The sequence below is a fragment of the Phacochoerus africanus genome, chromosome 2 (assembly GCF_016906955.1).
Source record: "Phacochoerus africanus isolate WHEZ1 chromosome 2, ROS_Pafr_v1, whole genome shotgun sequence".
Lineage (NCBI taxonomy): Eukaryota > Metazoa > Chordata > Mammalia > Artiodactyla > Suidae > Phacochoerus > Phacochoerus africanus.
In genome coordinates this window covers 266728940-266749253 of record NC_062545.1, presented here as the reverse complement: position 1 = coordinate 266749253, position 20314 = coordinate 266728940, and the positions used below count along the sequence as shown (strand labels likewise).

The window sequence follows — 20314 nt, the reverse complement described above, 5'->3', positions numbered from 1 at the left end:
GACACAGATAGCTCAGGGTCTTTAAGCCATATTAAGGCTGGTAGGCTTCATTTAATAGCAGTGGGAATCCCCTGAGAGATTTTAATCAGAAGTTGTTTAGGTTTATTAAAAGGAGTATGTTTAAAATCCTTATTTGGCTATAGCATGGAGAATGGGTTAACATAATCCAGAGTTTCTTAAGGACCCTCTCTGAACGGAATACAATAGGATGTATGCATATTGACCAGTATTCTTTGGCAAATACAGTACAATTATTTGCATTCTTTTATTCAAAAAGTCTGTCTTCCATCTCAAATTTAACAGTGATTGTTTAAGTAAAATTTTCTACAAGTTTCTGAGTGCTTGATTATTTGGAATACCAACCACAAAAGATTTTGGGGGGCAATAATATGGCTGAGACATCTTTCCATATACTAGACCTCAGCAACACACAGGCATAAAAGCTATTTTGCCATTGAACCAAGAAAAAGTGGCTCTCTCTTTTTATTTTTTATTTTATTTATTTATTTATTTGTCTTTTTGCTATTTCTTTGGGCTGCTCCCATGGCATATGGAGGTTCCCAGGCTAGGGGTCGAATCGGAGCTGTAGCCACTGGCCTACGCCAGAGCCGCAGCAACGCGGGATCCCAGCCGCGCCTGCAACCTACACCACAGCTCACAGCAATGCGGGATCGTTAACCCATTGAGCAAGGGCAGGGACCGAACCCGCAACCTCATGGTTCCTAGTCGGATTCGTTAACCACTGCGCCACGACGGGAACTCCTCTCTTTTTATTTTTAATTTTTTTTTAACATTTTTTCTACTGTACAGCATGGTGACCCAATTACACATACTTGTATACATTCTTTTTTCTCACATTATCATGTTCCATCATAAGTGACTAGACGAAGTTCCCAGTCTACACTGCAGGATCTCATTGCTGATCTACTCCAAAGGCAATAGTCTGCATCTATTAACCCAAAGCTCCCAGACCATCATACTCCCTTCCCCTTCCCCTTGACAACCACAAGTCTATTCTTTATGTCAATGATTTTCTTTTCAGTGGAAAGTTTCATTGGTGCTGTATATTAGATCCCAGATATAAGTGATATCATATGGTATTTGTCTTTCTCTTTCTGATTTACTTTACTCAGGATGAGAGTCTCTAGTTCCATCCATATTGCTGCAAATGGTATTATTTTGTTCTTTTTATGGCTGAGTAGTATTCCATTGTGCATATATACCACTTCTTCCTAATCCAATCATCTATCAATGGACTTCTGGATTGATTCCATGTCTTGGCTATTGTAAATAGTGCTGCAGTGAACATGAGGGTGCATGTTTACTTTTTCATAAAAGTTTAGTTTGGATATATGCCCAAGAGCGGGATTACTGGGTCATATGGTAGTTCTATATATAGTTTTCTAAGGTACCTCCATACAGTTATTCATAATGATTGTACCAGCTTACATTCCTACAAACAGTGCAGGAAGGTTCTTTTCTCCACACCCTCTCCAGCATTTGTTATTTGTGGATTTATTAATGATAGCCATTCTGACTGGTGTGAGGTGGTATCTCATGGTAGTTTTGATTTGCATTTCTCTAATAATCAGGGATATTGAGCATTTTTTCATGTGCTAGTTGGCCATCTGTATATCTACCTTGGAGAAATGTCTATTCAGGCCCTTTGCACATCTTTCCATTGGGTTGTAGGCTTTTTGCTGTTGAGTTGTATAAGTTATTTGTATGTTTTAGAGTTTAGGCCCATGTGAGTTGCATCTTTTGAAACTATTTTCTCCCATTCTGTAAGTTGTCTTTTTGTTTTCCTTTGCTATGCAAAATATTGTCAGTTTGATTAGGACCCAGTGGTTTATTTTTGCTCTTATTTCTGTTGCCTTGGGAGAATGACCTGATAAAACATTTCTAAGGTTGATATCAGAGAATATTTTGCCTACATTCTCTTCCAGGAGTATGGCAGTTTCTTGTCTTATATTTAAGTCTTTCAGCCATTTTGAGTTTACTTCCGTTCATGGTGTGAGTGTGTGTTCTAGTTTCATTGATTTGCATGCAGCTGTCCATGTTTCCCAGATATTCTTGCTGAAAAGACTGTCATTTTCCCGTTTTATGTTCTTGCCTCCTTTGTCAAAGTTTTATTGACCCTAGGTGTCTGGGTTTATTTCTGGGTTCTGTATTCTGTTCCATTGGTCCGTATGCGTGTTTTGGTACCAATACCACACTGTCTCAATGACTGTGGCTTTGTAGTATTGCGTGAAGTCTGGGAGAGTATGCCTCCTGCTTGGTTTTTGTTCCTCAGAATTGCTTTGGCAATTCTGGGTCTAGAATGTTTCCATTTAAATTTTTGGATTGTCTGTTTTATTTCTATGAAAAAATGTCATGATTAAATTGATAGTGATTGCATTGAATCTGTAGATTGCTTTGGGTAGTATGGCCATTTTAAAAGTATTATGTTTTCCCACTCAGGAGAATGGAATATCTTTCCATTTCTGTACATCCTCTTTAATTTCCTTGATTATTGTTTTATAGTTCTCAGCATATAAGTCTTTTACCTCCTTGGTCAGGTGTATTCTCAGATATTTGATATTTTGGGGTGCAATTTTAAAAGCTATTGTGTTTTTGTATTCCCTTTCTTATATTTCATTGTGAGTATACAGAAATGCAGCTGATTTATGAATGTTAATCTTATATCCTATTACTTTACTGAATTTGTTGATCAGTTCAGATAGATTTATGGTTGAGTCCTAAGGTTTTTTAATATATAGTACCATGTCATCTGCATACAGTGACAGTTTTACCTCTTATCTTAACTATTTGGATGCCTTTTATTTCTGTTCATTGTCCGTTTGCTGTGGCCAGGACTTCCAGTACTAGGTTGAATAACAGTCATGAGAGTGGGCATACTTGTATTGTTACAAATTTTATTGAGAAGGCTTTCAGCTTTTCTCCTTTGAGTATTATATTTGCTGTGGGTTTATTTTAAATGGTTTTTATTTTGTTAAGGTATGTTCCTGCTATACTTACTTTAGTAAGAGTTTTGATCATGAATGGATATTGGAATTTGTCAAATGCTTTTTCTGCATCTATTGAGATGATCATGTGGTTTTTTACTTTTGTGAATGTGATGTATGACATTGATTTATTTGCCTATGTTGAACCATCCTTGTGCACCTCAGATTAATCCCACCTGGTCATGGTGTATGATCTTTTTTATATGTTGTTGGATTCAGTTGGCTAGAATTTTGTTGAGAATTTTTGTGTCTATATTCATCAAATATATTGGCCTATAGTTTTCTTTTTTGGTCATATTTTTTCCTGTTGTGGAATTAGGGTAATTGTGGTATCATATAATGAATGTCTTTGGCAGTGTTCCTTCTTCTTCAACCTTTTGAAAAAGTTTAAGGAGGGTGGTTATAAGTTCCTCTTTGTATCTTTGGTAGAATTCGCCTGTGAAGTCATCTGGTCCTGGACTTTTATTTGTAGGGAGTGTTTTTATTATGTATTCAATTTCATTTCTAATGATTGGTCTACTCAGTTTGATCTATTACTTCTTGATTCTGTTTTGGCAGGTTGTAAGATTCTAGAAAGTTGTCCATTTCTTCTAGGTTGTCAAATTTGTTGGCCTACAATTGTTTATAGTATTCTCTCATTGTTTTTTTTTTTTTTGTATTTCTGTAGTATGAATTGTGACTTCTTATTTTTCATTTCTCATTTTGGTTATTTGTGTTTGCTCTCTCCTCTTCTAGCTGAATCTAGCCAGAGGTTTGTCTATTTTGTTTACCTTTTCAAAGAACCAGATCTTGGTTTAATTGATTTTGTCTATTGTTTTCTGAATCTCTATTTTATTGATTTCATCTTTGATCTTTATGATTTCCTTCCTTATGTTGACTTTGGGTTTTGTTTTTTCTTTTTCTAATTCATTCAGGTGGTGGGATAAGTTGTCGTTTGAGATATTTCTTCTTTTTTTGAGGAAGTCCTGTATTGCTATGTAATTCCCTCTGAGCACTGCTTTTGCGGCATCCTGTAGATTTTGAGTGGATGTGTATTCATTTTCATTTGTCTCCAGGTATTTTTTAATTTCCTTTTTGATTTCTTCATTGACACCCTGGTTTCTTAGTAGCATGTTTTTTAGTTTTTTCTCCTTTATTTTCCTGGTTGATTTCTAGTTTCATGTCATTGTGGTCAGAGAAGATACTTGGAATAATTTCTATACTCTTAAATTTGTTGAGGTTAACTTTGTGCCCCATTATGTGATCAATTCTTGAGAATGTTCTGTGTGCCCTTGAGAAGAATGTGCATTCTGTTATTTTTTTGGTTGTAATATCCTGAAAATATCACTTGAGTCTAACTTTTCTATTGTGTCCTATAGGATCTGTGTTGCCTTACTGATTTTATGTCTAGGGGTGTTAAAGTCTCCTACTATGATTTTATTCCCATCAAGTTCTCCTTTTATGTCTGTCAGTATTCTCCCCTCATTGATAATTTTTCTAAATCCCTATGTGTCACTGTAAGAGGAATACATGAGAAAAAGGTTAATTTCCCTATTTCCAAAAAAAAGTGTAACTTTCATCTGACTGCTGAAATAAATTAATTCATACCTTAATATTCTCAAGCATTCTTCATCTGTGTTGAGAAAAGCACATGAGGTGGGACAACCAGAGGAGCATGTCCAAGTTATTACTCTTGGGTCCACCCATCTGGCCAGAGCAGCAGGGTGTATTCTTTGCCCTGTTTCTGGGCATGTACCTGACCACAGTGCTGGGGAACCTGCTCATCATCCTGCTCATCAGGCTGGACCCTTGCCTCCACACCCCCATGTACTTCTTCCTCAGCCAATTGGCTTTCATAGATATATCCTTTTCATCTGTCTCTGTCCCTAATATTCTGATGAACATGCAGACTTCAGGATCAATCCATTCCCTATGCAGAATGTGTAACACAGCTGTATTTTTTCCTATTTTTTACAAACCTGAACAGTTTCCTTATGAAATCAATAGCGTATAACTGCTAGTTGCTATGTGTCATCCCCTTCACTACACTACCATCGTGATGAAGGATCTGTGTGCTTTCCTAGTAGCTGTATCCTGGTTCCTGTATGGGGCAGTTCCATTCTCCTGACCCAGTTATCCTTTTGTGCTGACCACATCATCCCTCATATCATCTCTGACCTTGGCGCCCTTGATCAAATTGTCCTGTCATACCTATTCCTCAATGAGCTGGTCATGTTCACTGCAGGTGTAGTGGTCATTACTCTGCCATTCATAGTTATCTGGTCTCTTATGTGTACATTGGGGCCACAATCCTGAGGATCCCTTCAACCACGGGTATCTGTAAAGCCCTGTCTAAATGTGGCTCCCATCTCTCTATAGTGTCTGTGTATTATGGGTCAATATTTGGGCAGTACCTTTTCAAAACATTGAGGAATTTCATTGACAAGGACATCATTGTGGCTCTCATGAACACAATGGTCACACCCATGTTAAAGCCCTTTATCTACAGCCTTAGGAACAAGGACATAAAAGTGTTCTCTGGGAAACTATTCAGTAGAGCAACATTTTTTCTCACCATGACATCCAACTTGTACTTAAATCAGGATCTCATTTGGGTTCATCTGATATATTTGAGTTTCCATTTGAATATATCTCAAAATTTTTGTGTCTCCAAGCCCTAGGACAAATGATGGCATGCTGAATATACTTGGTAAATGTTTGTTGATCAGAATTCCATTCCCTTATTAACAATGTTCTCCTTCATAAATAACTTTGGATTAGCAAATGCTAAATTAATTTTATTACTTATTTTTGCAACTTGGAGACATACATAACACACTAATGTACAGTTGGTTGTTCTTTATTTGAGGAGACATTTGGAAAGCCAAACATTCTGGGCCCATATCTCAGGCTTTAACACACCACAGAATTTAAATAATTAGCTATATTACTATACTACACTTTTATGCAGACAATGCAGGATTTCCTTTTCATCCTTATGGGTCTTATTAAGTTGGCACTTAAGAGGAATTTTTAATTTTGCTTTTAGGGCTACACCTGTGGCATATGGATGTTCCCAGGCTAGTGGCCAAATAGGAGGTGCAGCTGCCAGCATATACAACAGCCACAGCAATTCCTTATCCTTAATCCTCTGAGCAGGGCCAGGGTTCAAACGCACATACTCATGGATACTAGTTGGGTTTGTTTCCTCTGACCCATGTGGAGGAACTCCAAAAGGAAATTTATTATTCTCTGTCCATGGTATATAATGTTACAAAAACAACTCTGAAGATGGAGGGCCCTGTAGAAGATCAAGACTTATGGGGGATTTCCCCTTTTCCAACACTGTGTGGTTGACATTGTATAGCCCCCAATCATAGTCAGTATGAAAGCATGTTTCATGCTGGCATCCTTTGTTCATATAACAAAATTATAGTGTGTAGTGTCTAAAAAGTCACTGCTTTCCTACAAATGCCACTGAAGATTCAGCACTATTCTTCATGGATTTCTTGCCTTCCCAAATGAATAAAATGAAGAATGACAGGCTTCTTAATCTTTAACCTACATAAGAATTCTGGGATAGTTTTTTTAAAACAGAGATCCCTGGAATCTACCTCCATGAATTCCAATCTTATAGATATTTTTGGGCCCAAGAATTTGCATTTCTAACAAGATCTCAAGTAATTCTGATGCTGCAGGTGTGTTAATTATGATTTGAAGAGCACTGGAATGAAGAATTAAAGCATGGATGCTGTGGGAGGCACATTTACACACACCTTCTATGAATTGTGGTAGTGAGTAGAATGGAACAAGAGAATGCTAAAATTATTTTGGAAATAGAGAATCCAAAGTTCATGTTGATATTTTCAGATTATTTCTGACTGTAGGAAATTCCTTTTAGCAATCTCTTATATAAGAACATATTTCCTGAACTATCAGATTTTCTTATCTCTTCTGTATATGATATAGATTTATCAGATACTACATATAATGCTTCATTTCATCCCACCAGACTATGTGTCAATGGAAAAAACCCCAAAACTTTGAAGAAATTGTGTCATGTCCATTGATAGCTTCTTGTTTACATTAAGCCAAGTGGAATTTCAGTGTGATATATTACTAATGTCACTCAAAAACCTATTTTAATATTTTTAAACTAACAATTTTTCATATATACTGCCTAAAAATACATTTATTGAATGGATATATGTATATGTATAACTTATTTACCTTGCTATACATTTAAACTAAAACAACTTTGTATATCAACTATACTTCAATAAAATTTTGAAAATAAAATAGGTAAGGTATGCAAATATTTGGTAAAGAACATTAAAAAAAGTACACTTTTTATAAAGTGCTAGGTGCTTTCAGAGCCACTTTACCTACAAAAGAACACTTGAGTTCTTGATAGCACATTGAAAAACTTTTGTTCTCTTATGTTATTCTTTTCTAAATGTCCTCATTGAACTTGCCCTTTCTTGACACAGCCCGTAAGATAGCATTTGTCTTGAATCCAAACCATATTATTGTTATTATGAGAACTGAAGCTACCTTACACCAGTCTTTTTCTCTTTTCTATGATTATGTGTATCTGCTCTATACAAAATAAAATATATTTACCTAATTTTATATGTAAATATGAGACTAATTCTTCTGTAACCAGCATCTGAAGTGATATTTAAGGCTGTAGTGATGTTCCCAACTCTAGTCTATTTGGGAAATGAAGATGGAAATCAAAATATTTTGAAGGAGTTTGATACTTGATACATGTATAGAATATTATAATAGCAACTTCCTTTATTAGGCATATATTTCATTCCATAAGCTCTAACTTAGGTGATACCATAGGTGAATGAAGACAATCTGGTTTTGTTGCCTCTCTTTTCAGAGGCTTCAACCTGGACTTCTATTCTTCATGTATTTTTCTGGGACTTTTCAAAGTTAAGCTCTTCTGTTTTCAAAGGAGCAAGCCCCAAGCAACAGGGGACTAAACACTGGAGCCCATTAGAATGGATGCTTTGGAGATATTCAAGTAAACTTATTGGAAAACTGACAAAAGAGATTTCAAGGCATTGTATAATCTTTAATAAAGTTTCACAAAATCTCTGTGCTAATTTGACATGAGATAAACTAAAAATTAAAAGCTTTAAGTAGATTGATGTATTAAGTTTGTGTATTCTATGTATTGATATGCATAGAAGTAGAAATGCAAATATTATTATAGGAAAAGAAAGATATAAAATACTGTATAAAATAAATTCCATTTATGTAAATATCAATTTTTCTGAATAAAAACCATTGTAGAAGGATAAAAAATGAATAACCAAAGAGTGAAATACTTTGACTTTATCCTTTGTTTTTTTTTTTTGTCTCTGTTATTTGGATTTCCATTATGAAGGAGAATTCAATTTAAAAGCAGAAAATCAAAAAGGAATTTCCACTTCAAAGAAAAAAATCCCTCTTTACATCTCAGGTTATGACCTGTCAGGGAGAACAAGAATCTGGTAGGAAGGGTCAGGAGGAGGTCTCCCCACATCTCCTTCTGGGCTCCCATGCACAGGGCATCTCCCAGATGTTCTTCCTAAGGACACTGTTGCCTCACAGTCTGCCCTGAGAACCATATGCCTGACTGAGAGTTACCTGGCCCCCAGTCTCATGAATGAGCATCCTTGGCTGTGGAGCTGGGATCTGCATCTTAACAACCTCCCTGGGTGATTCTACAGAACATCCAAGTTTAGGGACCACTGCCCTAGGGCATCTGTATTGGAGGCCTGAGGAGGAAAACTGAGAAATTATCACAGATTTAGTGCATGTCTCTTACCAAGAGCATGGTGCCCTGTCCCTGTGGGTCCTCTCCCTGTTGGGTAGAGCAAAGTCTCCACCTCTCCATTTCTGAAGGGGGTGAATTAACTGTGGAGTAAGCCTTAAGCTCATGACTTTTCTCTCTGAAGCTGGTGAGATGTTCAAGACGAAAAAGTTGTAGCTGCATCTGATCTCAAGGTGTCCTACAGAAAAGGTGAAAATCCAGTCCATACTCCTGGCAACTAGATCACTTGAGCATAAATTTCAGAGGAGAACAGCATATCCTTCACCAGAATCATGTGTGTGTGTGTGTGTGTGTGTGTGTGTGTGTGTGTGTGTTTGTCTGCACATAGGTGCCCAATACCTCCCTTGCTCTTGCTTAAGCCACTTTTCATTTCTTGTTCGTAAAGGTGGGGAAATGAACATAGCATGATTCTCTCTTTCACCTTCCTTGACAACAACTCTTTTCTTTACAGATATTGGATGTTGACAGGCTCATGAGAGATTTTTGAATCTGGAGGGGATTGGAGAATGATAAATATGAAGAGTAGTATAATATATAGCTGCCAGTAAAATCTGTAGCTTTTCAAGCAGCGACACTGCAAGACTGAGCTCTAAGACATTTTGGTTACATCAACAGATGTTTCTATTTCCTTCAATCTTTATACAAAATGGGCATTTTGACTATTTATGATCTGCTTTGAGTATATGTTGTTGAATCCTCCTCCATGTACTATTGATTAATTGGTTTCAGACTTAAAAGTTCAATAATTTACAGCAAGAAGGCCAACTCTTATGATTGTTTATTTTCATTTTTATTTCTTTGGTTTTTGGGGGCTGCCAGCCTACACTGCAGCCACAGAGATGGGGGATCTGAGTGGCATCTGTAAGCTATGCCAATCTCACAGCAATGCTGGATCCTTAACCCACTGAATGAGGCCAGGGATTGAACCTGTGTCCTCATGGATACTAGTAAGTTTGGGTACCACTGAGCCACAACAGGAACACCCTATGATTGTCTTAAAATGTACAGAAACAGAATAGAAATTAGGGTCATTTTAATTTATGACTCCTCTGCTAAGACAGTGTGACACTTTCTCTTTACTGACTAGACACAGCTGCAAATGACTTAGGGGCTACCTCTCCCCTAGATGATGGAAAAATGCCACTCGTCCAGTTTCTCTTCTGTATCAAACTCTCTTCTCTGCTGGTACATTTGCTCATTTCACATGATGATACCATCCACTTTAAAAGATTTTTTCAGGGACAGGGCATTCAGACATTGGCATATTCACCAGTAGAAAAGCCCCCCCCCTTTTTAATATGCATGTTATAAATCAAAATATGTTGATTTCTGCTTCTCTTACTCTCCATCCTTCCCCAACAGACAGGAGAGGAACATGAGGAGGGAGAACCAGAGCCATGTGTCTGAGTTCCTCCTCCTGGGGCTCCCCATCTGGCCAGAACAGCAGGGTGTATTCTTTGTCCTGTTCCTGGGCATGTACCTGACCACAGTGCTGGGCAACCTGCTCATCATCCTGCTCATAAGACTGGACCCTCACCTCCACACCCCCATGTACTTCTTCCTCAGCCACCTGGCTCTCACAGACATCTCCTTTTCATCTGTCACTGTCCCTAAGATGCTGATGAACATGCAGACTCTGGATCAATCTATTCCCTATGCAGAGTGTGTGACACAGATGTATTTTTTCCTATTTTTTTCTGGTCTGGATGATTTCCTTCTCACCTCCATGGCCTATGACAGGTATGTGGCCATATGTCACCCTCTCCACTACACCACCATCATGAGAGAGGGGCTGTGTTCCTTACTAGTAAGTGTATCTTGGATTCTATCCTTGGCCAATGCCCTTTGTCATACCCTCCTCTTGGCCCAGCTCTCTTTTTGTGCTGACTACACCATCCCCCATTTCTTCTGTGACCTTGGTGCCCTTCTCAAACTCTCCTGTTCAGACACATCCTTCAATGAGCTGGTCATTTTCACAGTAGGGCTGGCAGTCATCACCCTCCCCCTCATGTGCATCTTGGTCTCTTATGGCCATATTGGGGCCACCATCCTCAAGGTTCCATCCACCAAGGGCATCTGCAAAGCCTTGTCCACATGTGGCTCCCACCTCTCTGTGGTTTCTCTGTATTATGGAACAATTATTGGGCTGTATTTTGTCCCCTCATCCAGCACCTCCAGTGACAAGGACATAGTTGCCTCTGTGATGTACACAGTGGTCACCCCATTGCTGAACCCCTTCATTTACAGCCTGAGGAACAGGGATATGAAGAGGGCCCTGGAGAAACTCTTCAAAAAGCCATCAGTCTTGTGTTAATGATGTTTGCTTATCTTTATAACAGACACATATAGTCACATTACCCAGTCCCTACACACCTTGTCTTGAGCCCAGCTGGTATAAAGGCTCAGTAAATATTTGGTAACTGAATTTCATTTTGCTACAGTTATTCTTTCTTTTCCTTGAAACTCATTAGTATAAATTGTGAATTCTGACTTGATATTATTTATTAAAGCTCTTGTCTACAACATTTAGAAATTACATGCCTGGTAACACTTATGTCTCTTTTTATTTCCTGGAGTTTAATCGTTCTTTTATTATTATTTTTTTATTACTCAAATGAATTTGTCACATCCGTAGTTGTATAATGATCATAACAATCCACTTTCATAGGATTATTAGTTCTTTATAAAAATATTTATTGAGGCAAAATTGCTCTAAATTCAGTACACATTTAAAGTGTTCTGATTCATATTCTGATATAGTATACACTGTGAAATAACCTCCACAATTTTAATCAATATATTCATCACTTCCAATTTGTTACCATTTTAATTTATTGGTGTGTGAGGTGAGAGAACTTAAGATCCACTGTACCAGAGAATTAAATATCAAGTGTACAATACAGTCTTGTTCACCAGAGTCATTGTGCTATGCGTTCAACCTCATAGAACCTATACCTCTTACATTACTGAATCTTTGTCCATTATGCTAGTGAAATGTCAAACTCAAAATAAGAAAATACTGCATGATCTCCCTTTTATGTGGAAACTAAAAGAGTCAAATTCATAGAGAAAAGGATAGGGTTATGGTAGCTAGGGGCTGGGGACAAGGACATGAGAGTGCTTATGAATTGGTGGAAGGCCAAGGCTGACCAGGCTCCCATGGCATAGAAAGGTGCCAGAACTGGGACTTGGTTAAATATGTCCTTTCCTTTCCTTTCTTTCCATTCAGTGTTCTTTTCATATTTTTTCTTGTTGGTGGTAATGATGGTGGGTCAGGAGAAGAAATGGTGTAGAAACTTTTATTGCTCCAGGAAACAATCCAGAACTATGAGTTCAGTTACTCCACTTAGGGACTCAAGCCTTCTCCTGGATTTTAGAAACACTGTTCACTCTTAGACACCACTGTTCCCTTCCCTCTGCAGTCAACTCTCAGACTACTTGTCTCTGCAATGTTCTGGCAGCATTGTGAAATGCAGAAAATACTGGGTCCTTCCAGACTGGGAATGAGAAAGACAAAGAACACACCCATGGACTAGAGTCTTCTGTTGCCCCTATTGAGTTTGGGTCTGTCTCATTCAATGTCTTCGTTATAAATCTCTGTGAAAGACATTTCTACTCAGCTTCATGATACCAGGTTTATGATAGAAGCCTAAGTAGTAATCTCTTTTCTTCTACATCTATTGAAGGACCTCATAATTCTCCTTCTTCAGCCTGTACTTAGTTATAGATGAATATATTCAAAACTTATTCTGAGGCTCTGCACCACATAGCTCTAAGAGATGAGTATTTGGGAAAACAGATCTCAATGGCAGGTTGAATCTGTCAGAGTGTGTGGCCCATGGCAACTCCCTTCCCTCCTCTGAATATACATTTCTTCTTCTGTGGAAATAAAAGACATTGCAAAACATCTAAAATATGTTTGATTTCAAAGAGATGTGCTAATAAATTTGGATTAACTTGACTGCTGACCAAGAATAATGAATATTTGCTTTCCCTGCCTGTCTATCTATATCATATTTGGCCCATTTACATGTTCATACCTATAGCTCTGCATCCAACTCTTTATGGCAAACCCTGTCTTTCCACAGGGTTTTATTCCTTTTGCATAAAGTCCTAGGAGTGGAATTGTTGGATCGAGGGTTTGTTTAATTTTATGATAAATTGACCAACAATTTCTCAACAAGGCTCTATGTTGTGCTTTCCTTCCAACAATAGTATGAGGGTTCCAGTTTCTAATAACATCTTCACTGCCTCTGGTATTGTCAGTCATCTGATTTTAGCCATTCTAGTGGGTATGTTGTGGTATCTTGCTGTGGTTTTCATTTCCATTTATCTAATGACAAATGATGTGTGTCTTTCCTCTGTCTTCTCTCATGAAATATCTTTTTAAATTTTTTTACACATGGTTTTAAATATAATTGCATTGCTTGTCTTTTATATATGTTCTGGATTCAGGTCTTTATCAGAATTATGTTTTACAAATATTTTAAATCAGTCTGAAGCTAGTCTTTCCATTTTATTAAGACTTTCTTTTCAAGAGTGGGTGAATTTTATTTTTATAAAGTCCAAATCATAATTTTTTTTCTTTTCTAGTTCATGACTTTTGTGTCCCATTTAAGTAAATATTGTTTACCCCATATTTTCCAAGATCGTGTCCAATGAATTCTTCAAAATAGTTTTGTAGTTATAGGTTTTACACATTGGACTGATTTCTAGTTATGTTTTGCATGTGGTCCAATATAAGGGCCTGTTCATTTAAGATATATCGTTATTGACTCATGCTGGCACCATTTATTGAAAGAGTATCCTTTCCATATTCAACTGCCTCATTGCATTAGTGAAATATTAACTGACCTTACAGATACTGATCTATTTAAAAATTGTTCATTCTATTCAAATTATTCATTGATCTATATTTCTATCCTCACAATTGTTGTTTTCATTGCTATGGTTTTATAAACAATTTTGCAATTAGATGAAGGAAATCTGGCAGTTCACTCTCTCTCTCTCTTTATTTTAATTTTTTTTGATGGCTGCACTTGCAGCATATGTAAGTTCCCAATTTAGAGGTCTAAATGGAGCTGCATCTGCAGGCCTGAACCAGAGTCACAGAAACATGGGATCCAAGCTTCATCTATGACCTACATGGCAACTCATGGAAATGCTGGATCCTTACTGATCCTTTTTAGAATTAGGCTGATGATATTTTTCCTTTGGTTGCATTGACTCTATAGATCAACTGAGGGAAGTTCTGGCTCCATAATTATATTGAGTTATCCAATTTACATGCAAAGTATATATCTATTTACCTCCTCTTTAATTTCACCTGTGAAGCTTTGTGGCTTTTCACATACTTTTATTGCAAGTAAATTCATACATATATATATATATATTTGTTTTTTTATGCTGATAATAGTACATAGAAATTCTCAGTTCTCAATGTTCACTGCTAGGTTATAGAAGTACCATTGATTTTTGGGTTTTGTGCATTAATTTTTTTCCTGATAACTTGTTAAACTTTCTTAATTCCATGGGGAAGATTTTTTTCTTTTTGGATTCTCTCCCCCCCTTTTTTGGCCTTTGTTTAGACAAAATTGGTTTGTATTATTCATTTTTTCTCTTTTATTGTGTTCTTAGGTATATGCTTTTTTTGAGCCACAAGTGTTTACCTCTGTCTTTCATCTTGTCTTGTTGTGTATGTGTGTCTGGCCATGCAGTAAGCTTGCAAATTTTATACATAAATATAAGACTAAATAGTACATAACTAGCATTTGGAGTGGCATTTAAGGCTGTGGTTATGTCCTAACTCTAGTCTGTTTGGGGTGTGAAGAAGGAAAAGAAAATTGTTGGAAGGAGTTTGATATGTGACACATAGGAAGAATATCACAATAGTGACTGCCTTTATTATACAATTACCAAATTCCATAAGCTCTGACTTAGGTGGCCCCATAGGTGAAGGAAGACAATCTGGCTTTGTTGCCTTTCTTTACATGGTGTTCAAGTTGGATTTCCATTCATCATATATTTTTCTGGACCTTTTCAATTGTAGGGTCTCCTTTCATGTACCACATCTTCTCCATTATTCAGCCAGAAAAAAAAATGAAATAATGCCATTTCCAGCAACACAGATGGACCTCGAGATTAGCATACTGAGTGAATTAAGTCAGACAAAGACAAATATCATGTGATACCATTAATGTGGAATCTAATAAAAATTTTACAAAGAAACTAATTTTCAAAACAGAGAAAAGCACACAGATTTCAAAAACCAAACTTCAGTTTACCATAGGTGAAAACACTGTGGGGAGGGGAGAATTGGGAGATTGGAATAACATATACACACCACTGTATAAAGTAGATAATAAACTAGAACATACTGTTTAGCAGAGGAAAATCTACTCAATAGTTTGTAATAAACTTTATGGGAAAAATAATGGACATATGAATATGTATGATGGAATCACTTGGCTGTACATCTGAAAGTAACACAATTCTGAAAGTCAACACTACTCCAAGAACATTAAATAAAAACAAACAAACCAAAGATCAAGCCACAGGGTGTCAGGCACTAAGACAATGGAGCCAATTAAAATGGATTCTTTGGAGAGAATCAAGTAAACTTCATCAAATAACTATCAAAAGAGATTTCAAGGCATAGTGTAAACTTCAGTAAAGTTTCATCATGAATCTTTGTGTTACTTCACCAAATGATCAGCTAAAAATTATAAGTAGACTGATGTACTGATATGCATTAAATTAGAAAGGCAAATGTTATTATAATAAATTATCATAGAAAAAAAGGTATACAATACCATATAAGATAAATTCTGTTTATGGAAAATATAAAACTAATAAAAACAACTGTATGAAGATAAAAAATGAACAATGGAAGGGTGAAGTACATTGACTTCATTATTTGTTTTCTTGTCTGTTTTAATTGGATTTCCATCAGGAAGAAGAATTTATTCTATTTTATTTTATTTTTGCTCTTTAAAATTATTAGTCTTTTTATTTCTCTAATACGTTATTTTTTTTTTCCTATGGTATAGCATGGTGAACCAGTTACACATACATGTATACATACTTTTCTCTCATATTATCATGCTCCATCATAAGTAACTAGACATAGTTCCCAGTGCTACACAGAATTATCTCATTTCTTATCCATTCCAAAGGCAATAGTCTGCATCTATTAACCCCAAGATCCCAATCCATCCCATTCCCTCCCCCTTCCCCTTGGCAACCACAAGTCTATTCTCCAAGTCCATGATTTCCTTTTTATGGAAAAGTTCATTTGTGCCATATATTATATTACAGATATAAGTGATATAGTATTTGTCTTTCTCTTTCTGACTTTCTTCTGTCAGGGTGAGAATCTCTAGTTCCATCCATGTTTTTGCAAATGGCATTATTTTGTTCTTTTTTATGGCTGAGTAGTATTCCATTGCTTATATATACCACCTCATCCAAATCCAATTGTCTGTCAATGGACATTTGGGTGTTTACATGTCAGGCTACTGTGGATAGTGCTGCAATTAAAATGTATGTTCATGTGGCTTTTTCAAGGAAAGATTTGTGCAGATATATGCCAAAGTGTGGGATTGCTGGGTCTTATTGTAGATCTAGGTATAGATTTCAAAGATACCTCCATACAGTTCTCTATAGTGGTTGTACCAGCTTCCATTCCCACCAACAGTGCAGGAGGATTCCCTTTTCTCCACATCCCCTCCAGCACTTGTTATTTGTGGACTTAGTAATGTTGGCCATTCTGACTGGTGTGAGGTGGTATCTCATGGTAGGTTTGATTTGTAGTTCTCTAATATTCAGTGATGTTGAACATTTTTTCATGTACTTGTGTCCATCAGTGTATCTTCATTGGAGAAATGTCTATTCAGGTCTTTTGACCATTTTTCCATTAGGTTGTTGGCTTTTTTGATATTGAGTTGTATAATTTGTATATTTTAGAGATTAAGCCCTTTTCCATTGCATCGTTTGAAACTAAGTTCTCCCATTCTGTAAGTTATCTTGTTTTTTTCATATTTGTTTCTTTGCTGTGCAAAAGCATGTAAGTTTGATTAGATTCCATTGGTTTCCATTTGTTTTTTTTGTTTGTTTGTTTGTTTTTTGGGGAGGCTGACCTGAGAAAATATTTGTAAGGTTGATGTCAGAGAATGTTTTGCCTATGTTCTCTTCCAGGAGTATGATTGTGTCTTGTCTTATACTTAAGTATTTCAGTCATTTTGAGTTTATTTTTGTGCATGGTGTAAGGGTGTGTTCTAGTTTCATCGCTTTGCATGCAGCTGTCCAGGTTTCCCAGCAATGCTTGCTGAAAAGACTGTCATTTTCCCATTTTATGGTCTTGCCTCCTTTGTCAAAGATTAATTGACCATAGGTGCCTGGGTTTATTTCTGGGTTCTCTATTCTGTTCCATTGGTCTGTATGTCTGTTTTGGTACCAGTGCCACACTGTTTTGATGACTGTGGCTTTGTAATATTGACTGAAGTCTGGGAGAGTTATGCCTCTTGCTTGGTTTTTGTTCCTCAGAATTGCTTTGGCGATTCTGGGTCTTTTGTGGTTTCATATAAATTATTGTATTGTTTGTTTTAGTTTGTGAAAAATGTCTTGGGTATTTCAATAGGGATTGCATTGAATCTGTAGGTTGCTTTGTATAGTATGGCTGTATTTACAATGTTAATTTTTCAAACCCAGGAACATGTAATATCTCTCCATTTCTTTATATCTTTTTAATTTCCTTTTGAATGTTTTAGAGTTCTCAGCAAAGTACTTTACCTCCTTGGTCAGGTGTACTCCAAGGTATTTGATTTTTTTCAGGTGCAATTTCAAAAGATATTGTATTTCTGTTTTCCTTTTCTTGTATTTCATTGTTAGTATACAGAGATGCAACTGATTTCTGAAAGTTAATCTATATCCTGCTACTTTGCTGAATTTGTTAATCAGTTGAAGTAGTTTTTGTGTTGAGTTTTCAGGGTTTTCTATATGTAGTTACGTGTAATCTGCATACAGCAACAATTTTATCTCTTCTCTTCCTATTTGGATGACTTTTATTTCTTTTGCTTTTCTGATTGCTGTTGCTCGGAATTCCAGGACTATGTTGGATAAGAGTGGTGAGAGTGAGCATACCTGTCTTCTACCAGATTTTAGTGGGAAGGCTTTCAGCTTTTCTCCTTTGAGTATTTTATTTGCTGTGGGTTTAGCATAAATGGTTTTTTTTATTGTGTTAATGTATGTTCATTCTATACCCACTTTGGTAAGAGTTTTGATCATGAATGGATGTTGGACTTTGTCAAATGCTTCTTCTGCAACTATTGAGATGATCATGTGATTTTTGACTTTTGTTAATGTGGTGAATGACATTGATTTGCATATGTTGAAACATCCTTGTATAACTGTGATGAATCCCACCTGGACGTGGTATATGATCTTTTTTATATGTTGTTGCATTCAGTTGGCTAAAATTTTGTTGATAATTTTTGTTTCATTATTCATCAAAGATATTGCCCTATAGTTTTTTTTTTTTGGTGGTATCTTTGGTTTTGGAAATAAGGTTATGGTGGCATCAAATAATGTCTTTGGGAGTATTCCTTCTTCTACTTTTTGGAAAATTTAAGGAGAATGGGTATAAGTTCCTCTTTCTATGTTTGGTAGAATTTGCCTGTGAAGCCATCTGGTCATGGGCTTTTATTTGTTGGGACTGTTTTTATGACATATTCAATTTCATTTCTAGTGAAATTGGTCATTCAGTTGATCTATTTCTTCTTGATTCAGTTTTGGCAGGTTCTATGTCTCTAGTAAATTGTCCATTTCTTCTAGCTTTTCAAATTTTTTGGCATATAGTTTTTCATAATATTCTATCATGTTTTTTTGTATTTATATAGTATCTGTTGTGACTTCTCCTTTTTCATTTATTTTGTTTATTTGGGTTTTTCTCTCTTCTTCTTGGTGAGTCTATCCAGAGGTTTGCCTATTTTCTTTACCTTTTCAAAGAACCAGATCTTGGTTTAATTGATTTTGTCTATTGCTTTTTGAATCTCTATTTTATTGGTTTCCTTTTTGATCTTTATGATTTCCCTCCTTGTGCTGACTTTAGGTTTTGGTTGTTGTTCTTTTTTTCTAATTCATTTAGCTGGTGGGTTAAGTTGTCAAGTTGAGATCTTTCTTCTTTTTTGAGGAAGGCCTGTAATGCTATGACCTTCTCTCTGAGTACTGCTTTTGTGGCATCCCATAGAGTTTGAGTGGGTGTGTCTTCATTATCATTTGTCTGTAGTTATTTTTAATTTCCTTCTAGATATCCTCATTGACCCATTTGTTTTTTAGTAGGATGTTTTTTAGTCTTCATGCAGTCAGTTTTTTCTCCTTTCTTTTCCTGTGGTTGATTTCTAGTTTCATGGTGTTGTGGTCAGAGAAGATACTTGGAATAATTTCTATACTCTTAAATTTGTTGAGGTTAGCTTTGTTCCCCAGTATGTGATCAATTCTTGAGAATGTTCCATGTGCCCTTGAGGAGAATGTATATTCTGATATTTTTGGATGTAATGTCCTGAAAATGTTGAGTAGGTCTTATGATTCTGCAGGAGCCGAGGAGATGCAGGGACTCAAAAAAAGGACCTTGCCTGATGGCAGAAAAACCTGAAGGCAGGTTCCTAACCAAGGAAGGGAGCTCACCTGAACGGTACACGCCAAAGGTGGGCCTCTGGACAGGATAAAAGCTTGCCTGAATGGTACATGCCAAAGGTGGGTTTCTGGTCAGGTTGAAAGCCTGTCAGGTACAAGCCAAGAGCAGGCCTAAGGTTATATAGCTCTCATTTTGATGTTTATGAGGAAGAATTGGGGCTTTTCTGGGAAAACAATTTCCATGTTTGTGCTGGAGAACATGGATTGTTTCTTGGGTGACCTAGTCTTTCCTGCTGTTTTATTGTTATGCAGTTTTCCTCAGTCTTTCCTGATTATTTGCATATTATTCTTATTTCCCATTCTTATTTTCCTGTGGTGATTTGTGATTTCAAAAAATTACAATAATAATATAATAAGAATTTCATTCTAAAGGACTTTACCCTATTTAAATCCAACTTAATTAAAAACATAGTGTTTATCTACTAAATAGTTATACAGTAAACTTTAGAGTTAGGATTTTGATAAAGTCTATAAGTTAGACACATATTATTCTTGATCAGAAGAAACCCAGCTGTGAGTTTTGTCCTTGATTTTAGAAACTTTTAGTGGTAACTAGCTAAGTTGATTTATATTTTCTCACAGTCTCTCTGCCAAGGACGTTTTGAAGATAGACACTAGTCTTAAGATGATATTTTTTGTGTTTGTAACTTCAGCTTGTGGGAATTGGCTGGCCATGAGATGGTTTGTGCTGGGTCTCCTCTTTCCCACATGATATGCTGTGCCTGTTTGTCCTTGAATTGTACTCACTAAATTTACTTAAGTTTAAGATTTTAAAACATGATGTATTGCTACTGTACCATTTGATCAA

The 20314-nt window shown here is 36.4% G+C and overlaps 1 protein-coding gene across 1 annotated transcript; it reads left to right on the top strand.

The window, feature by feature from the left end:
• Positions 1-10189: 10189 nt before the first annotated feature.
• LOC125120941 (olfactory receptor 1J4-like) lies at positions 10190-11128 on the top strand. Its single transcript, XM_047769290.1, has one exon. The coding sequence runs from the start codon at positions 10190-10192 to the stop codon at positions 11126-11128; it is 939 nt and encodes a 312-aa protein (XP_047625246.1).
• Positions 11129-20314: the final 9186 nt, after the last annotated feature.